This window comes from Emys orbicularis, chromosome 6 (genome assembly GCF_028017835.1).
Source record: "Emys orbicularis isolate rEmyOrb1 chromosome 6, rEmyOrb1.hap1, whole genome shotgun sequence".
NCBI lineage: Eukaryota > Metazoa > Chordata > Testudines > Emydidae > Emys > Emys orbicularis.
The window spans coordinates 1,307,068-1,313,139 of NC_088688.1; the positions used below are offsets into that span (position 1 = coordinate 1,307,068).

General features: G+C 60.3%; 1 protein-coding gene across 1 annotated transcript; it reads left to right on the plus strand.

Moving 5' to 3' along the window:
* The first annotated feature begins 757 nt into the window (after window positions 1-757).
* Window positions 758-1,792, plus strand: LOC135879944 (beta-1,3-galactosyltransferase 5-like). Its single transcript, XM_065405983.1, has one exon. It carries the CDS (start codon window positions 758-760, stop codon window positions 1,790-1,792), a length of 1,035 nt encoding a protein of 344 aa, XP_065262055.1.
* Window positions 1,793-6,072: the final 4,280 nt, after the last annotated feature.

Genomic DNA, 6,072 nt, shown 5'->3' on the forward strand with positions numbered 1-6,072 from the left:
CCATTATAGTATCTGGGGCCTGTAGTAACTATTGGCCTGAAGATGCAGGCTCTTCTGCTTGGGAACGCAAGGTCTCCAATCTCAGGAGTTCGATTTCTTCTCTCTGTCTCTCAGGAAGCAAAGCCAGAGTGCAGTGGGACAAAGCCCAGAACAAGACACTGCAAGGAGTAACTGGAGCTCCTGAGATTCTGCCAGGATCTGCAGCGTTTCAAAGCCCCCTAGTCCCAGCCCAGGGGGAGACCATCAGCTGCACTCCATATACCATTCATTTGACTTGCACTGAATCCGCTCAGAACTATTCATGGCCCAAGAATTACAGTGGGGGCTGGGTTTGGATGCTCCTGTCAGATCGGGCTGTGCAGCCCAGCATGAAAGGAGCCCGTACTCACTGAACAGCAATGATCCAGACTTGGTGTGAGCTGTGTGTCCTGCCCTCCTGCAGTAGCCGGGTCACAGTGTCCTTTCTGACTGCTTTGCCCGTGCATGTTCCAGATGACCTTTCCACCACACCTACCCTCCGGTGCAGCACATGCATGAGACAGCCAGTGACCCTGCTAAGTAAAGCCTCTTCCATGTGCTTCCCTGGCTCTCCTGCGCAGGCTCGCCGTATGTGTCCTGCAGCTGACAGGCAGTGGGGCAGGAGGGATGCATGGTGCTGAGGAATTCCCTCTCTGCCTTGTCTTCTCTCCCTAGCCAGGCAGGGTTGGTATAATTGTTGGAGCTGTCGTGCTTACGATGCCTGTTGTTTCCTTCTCCCATGGCACTGATGCATCCACGGGGCTTAAAAGAGCTGATCTGTGTCAGCGGCCTTCTCTCACTCATCCTGCTCTGGGGCCTGCTGGTCATGACAGCTGATGTCCAGAAGAGATGGCAGCTTTCCAGTCGCTTCCCCTTCTTCCAAGGGAAGCTGCCCAGAAGGTCTCGCTTTGGGGCCATCGAATCTGCCCAGAGGGGCGTGGACTTCCCATCTCTGTTCATCAGCTCTCACACAGATCCTCACTGTGAGCCTGAGCAGCTGCTCCTGATCCTCGTAACTTCAGCCCCAGGGAATTCAGAGCCCAGGCAAGTGATCAGGAGAACCTGGGCTGCCCACGAGGGACAGACAGCAAACCAATGGCAGTCCGTGTTCTTAGTCGGCCAGTCTGCAGACGTTGAGGTAGCCCAGGGCATCCAGAGAGAGCAGCAGGAGTTTGGGGACGTCCTGATTGGGAATTATCAGGACACCTATCGGAACCTCACCCTGAAGGTCATGCATGGGTTTAAGTGGGTGGCCGAGCGGTGCCGGCCCAGCTACATTCTAAAGACGGATGACGACTGCTTCGTCAACACAGACCGGCTGCCGGAGTTCCTGCTGGAGCACAACACTATTAAGACGGGCCTGTATGCAGGATCCCTCTTCTCCCGGGAGAAGCGGCAGGTCATCAGAGAGCCTTCCAGCAAATGGTACGTCTCCAGGCAAGACTACCACCCAGACGAATACCCGCCATACGCCAGCGGCATCGGCTACATCCTGTCTCTGGATGCCGTTGAGCGGATCCTGTGGGCAGCAGAACATGTCCACCCCATCCCGGTGGAAGATGCTTATGTGGGCATCTTGGCTGAGAAGGCTGGGATCCGGGTGAAATCCAGTGCGCGCTTTGCCAAGCACAACGTGAGGTGGCGGGTGTGTAACTACCGCTACCTGATGGTGATTCATCACCTGAGCCCACAGGAGCAGGAGGTGGCCAAGGGGAACATGCTGCAGGCTCGGAGTGCCTGCCATGACAGCCTGGAGGTCACCAGGTGGAAGTGAGCCACTGTCTGCCAGGAGGGCTGGCGAGGGACCTGGCAACCTTATGCCTGTAGCACAGTCTGAAGGGGGGTTATACAACCGGTGCTCAGTGTAATTCCCCCCCCAAGCCCCAGCCCAGGCTCTGGGGTGGGAGTCATGGTCAGCCCCTGCAATGCACTCTGGCCAGGCACCCCAGCTGCCGGAGAGTGAAATGGCCCTGTCCGGATTGCCTGGCAGGCAGCATCTTACTTGCCACAGAAACACGAGGTTGGGGCTGGGAGTCTCAGCTCTGCTACTAACCTCAGGCCACTGACTGACCGATCCTGTGCCTCAGTTTCCCCACCTGTAAAGCAGGGATAACTATCTGACTCAGCTCCTAGGGCCTGTGGAGATTAATTGGTTCATGTCCATAGGGCTCAGTAAAGTGGTGCGGGAGGGGCCAAACATCATTAATACAGAGGGACTCAAGGTCTCGGTATGTCATGCCCAGCTGAGGCTCCTGCCATCCAGATGCATCGTGGCATGCTAGGACCTGTAGCCCCACAGGCTGGCTGCAGTCCGCTTCAGTTTGTGGCCAGTTGCTGACAGCCCTTAGCTGAGCTGAGTTGGAAGGTCCAAGGTCACCAGGACTTTACTGCCTCTAACACTACAGTGCCCTGGGGCGCAAGGCACGGGGTGAGCCGTGGAGCTGAGAGGGGAGGACACCAGCCATGACAGATGGGAGTGGGGCTGGCCTCTGCCTCCAGAAGAGGACTCTCTCCTCATGCCTGGAGTCTCCAGCCCTCGCCCAGCTGAGGCTCTCACTGGCTGCCTTATGAAGGGGGGTTGCTGGATGTGTGACCTACCAAACCAGCAGCATTACTAGCCTCCCTGCATGCTGGGGAGGCTGGAAAACACCAGGGTAGCCCCGAACCCCTGCAGGGAGTGATGCTGATTTCCCCCATCTCTATCACCTTCCCATGGTGGGGGGATGGGACGGGACTTACCTGGGCTTGGTGCAATGGCACAAGCAAAACTAACTGCACCTTCTCATGCTGCATCTTTCTGAAGGAGGGCCCAGGGTGGCCTGACTTCACCAGCACCTGGGCATGCAGCTGGTTCAGGCTCCATGGGTGCTAGTGACGTCTGGCAGGTGTAAATGGTACTTGCTTTCCTGAGCAGTGCATGCTGGGACCTGTTCTCACGAGCCTGGAGCACTTTCCAGACTGAAAGGACGCTAGGAAAGGGTTAATCTATGCAGATGCTGCTACTACAAAACTGTATTAAGTAAAGGCTGGGGCTCAGAGTGAGGGCTGGGCTCTGTTCCTTACCCGCGGCAAGTTGCTTCCCCGCTCTCTGCCTCAGTTTCCCATCTGTAAAATGGGGCCAGTGACACTGACCTCCCTCCTAGGCAGGGGGTGAAGCCAAACTCCCACTGATCTCATGTATCAAGGTCTCTCCTCCAACTAGCTACTGGGTGCTACTGGGATGGGAATAGCTGCTTTTACAAACCAACACTAACCAGGCCCACCTCCTTCAGCACTGCCCTGCCAGAACTCCCCTGGAGAGCCAGCGGGGGAGAGGAAGTTAGACGTGGGCCTGGGCTCCTGCCCCTAGGGCGCAGGGAGGCTACGGCTAGTTAGCCTGTAGCGTGAGATATCCCGTGAGGCCTGATCCCTGCCCCACAGTGCCTAGAAAGGCTCCCCCCTGGCCCATCAAGGATAACGCCCTGCTCTTGTGCCCAGCATCAGTCAGTGTTCCTGACATGCCAGCAGCAGGTGCCAAACCCACACCAGCGCAGCCTGCCCCGTGGTTCCCAACCCTACGACTGCCCAGAGCGTTACCTCATGCTTTGCCACTATTGCCAGGGGGATGGGATGGGACCCCCCCCCAATTCCGCCTCCCAGCCTTACTGATGAACTTGGGGCCCCAGAGCACACAATGGTGGACGGCTGCTCAGGTAGGGCAGGCCTGTGGCATCTGTGTAATCCCTGCTCACAGCAAGGCTCGCTTCACTGGCCTGGAAAAGAACTAGAGCCACTGCGGGGCGGGGCCTGCCCTCGTGCAGCGGGTCTCTACGTGGGCGGGTGCCTACCCTCGTGCAGCGGGTCTCTGCGTGGGCGGGTGCCTACCCTGGTGCAGCGGGTCTCTGCGTGGGCGGGTGCCTGCCCTCGTGCAGCGGGTCTCTGCGTGGGCGGGTGCCTGCACTGGTGCAGCGGGTCTCTGCGTGGGCAAGGCCCTTGGCTTTGGGAAGGGGGTTAGGATACTGCAGGAGCTATGTAAATAATCAGCATCAATGACGCTAGAGGAAGCTGATGCCCAACTCAGTAAGTTGTAGGGAAAAGGGGGGAGGGAAACACGATTCAAACCTGGTGCTTTGCCAGCTGGGGGTGCTGCTCCCACCTCAGCTGCAGTCAGCTCAGAGCCAGACCCTAGAGATCTTGCATTACTGTAGCCCCTTGGTCATGGCCCAGGACCCAGAGCGTGAGGTGCTGTACAAACAACCCATTTCCCCCTCTGCCAGGAAGTCGGGTGCAGCTGCTCCTGGCGGGTTACTCTCTGGGGCCTTCTCCGGTTGGTTTCAAACATTCCTAGCCACACGGTTTCCCTCGGGGTGGGCCTGGCCACTCGGCATAGAGGGGCCGTCCTGTGTCTGCGGCAGTCCAGGCAGCAGGAGGGCCGCAGCCAGTGCTAGGTGCTGTTTTCTCTGAACGGTCGGAAGGGACAGAGCTGTTGGGGGAGGGAGATGGTAGCTAACAGCTGCCTTTCACTGGGGCTTTGTCCTGCAATAAAGGTTACCAAGAGCTGCCAATGGGAGAGGTGCTTTCTGGGGGGCTGGGGTCGTTCTTGCCTGACTGAAATGCCACCCCTCAGAGCTCTGGCCTGGCTTTTCCTGCCTGGCCCCACGCTCCTCTCCAGGAGTGTCGGGGGCTCCCTGTGAGCCCAGCTCCAGCCCTGAGCTCCCTGGGTCCCAGCACAAAGACAAGCAGGGGCTGAGGCAAGGCTGGGGGTCGGGGGCAGCGTGAGGGCAGAGCCCACAGCGAGGCCTCTGCCAAGGAGCTGCCATGCCAGGGACGGCCCAGCTACAAGGGTGCTTTCCCCTTGCCTGCCCCGGGGCCGCTCCCCTCAGCGGCCCTGCCCTTGGCAGGCTAGTTTAGCGTCCAATACATTCCTGCTCCTGTGGCCTGAAGGAGAGTCCAAGGCCCAGGCCAGTCCTTCAGCCAGCCTCTCCAGAGCTGCAGGCTCCTGTCCCCAGGGCCACACAGCCCCATGCTGGGCTGCCCTCCGCCTGCCCTCCCCTCGATGCGCTGCTCGGGCTGGGACCTCTCCCTTTCCAGCCTGGCCTGGCTCCTCTCCTTCGGGAGCTGGAGAAGGCTCCCCTCAGTGGTCTGGCTCAGGGGCTTCCCTCCCGAAGGAGAAAGGGCAGAGGATCCCACAGGGCGGGGTGTGCCGGGGGGGGGGGTGTTAATTATTTTTACTAGTTTAAAAAAAACCCTTTATTTTATTTAAAAAATTTTAAATGTCCAAAATATCTGGGGGTCTTTGCTAGAAAGCTCTGTAAAATCCTCCAGCACTGTACATGTTTACAAAGGGGGCAGGCAGCCCCCCAGCACCTGCGGCGTGCACCGAGTCTCTGCAGCGGCTCTCACGGGGGGGCCAGCCGGTGGGGGCGGAATCCGGAGGCGGATGACCCCACCGGCTCCTCTTTGTGGGAGGGGGAATTGGGAGGGGGGTTGGGGGTCCAGGGCGAGCGGGGCACCATGGGCAGGAGGGGGGGCGTGTGGCTGAGCGGGGTGGGCAGGTCGGCGGAGTGGGTGTGAGCCTGGAGCAGCAGCTCGTGCAGGGTCTCACCCACCTGCACCAGGTTGTCGGAGAGGAGGTGGAGGTGGGAGATGGTGTCGCTGGCCAGGCTCTCCAGCAGCACCTGCTGCTGCTGCGAGGTGCGGAGGATCTGCACCAGGAGATGCTGCATGCTCTGGAGCAGGCTCACCACGCTGGGGCCTGCAACGAGACAGCGCCAGGGTGAGTGGGCAGCCCCTCGCATCCCTGCCCCACCAGCGCCATGGGGCAGGCCCCCCTCGCATCCCTGCCCCACCAGCGCCACGGGGCAGCCCCCCTGCATCCTTCCCCCAGCAGCGCCACAGGGCAGCCCTCCCCCAGCAGCGCCATGGGGCAGCCACCCGCATCCCTGCCCCATGGGCGCAGCCCCTCCCTCCCTCCCCCACCAGCGCTGCGGGGCAGCCCCCCGCATCCCTCCCTCACCAGCGCCACGGGGCAGCCCCCCCCCCGCATCCTTCCCCCACCAGCGCCACGGGACAGGG

Coding starts and splice junctions, on each gene's coding strand:
- LOC135879944 (XM_065405983.1), top strand. CDS start 758: ATGGCACTGATGCATCCACGGGGCTTAAAAGAGCTGATCTGTGTCAGC.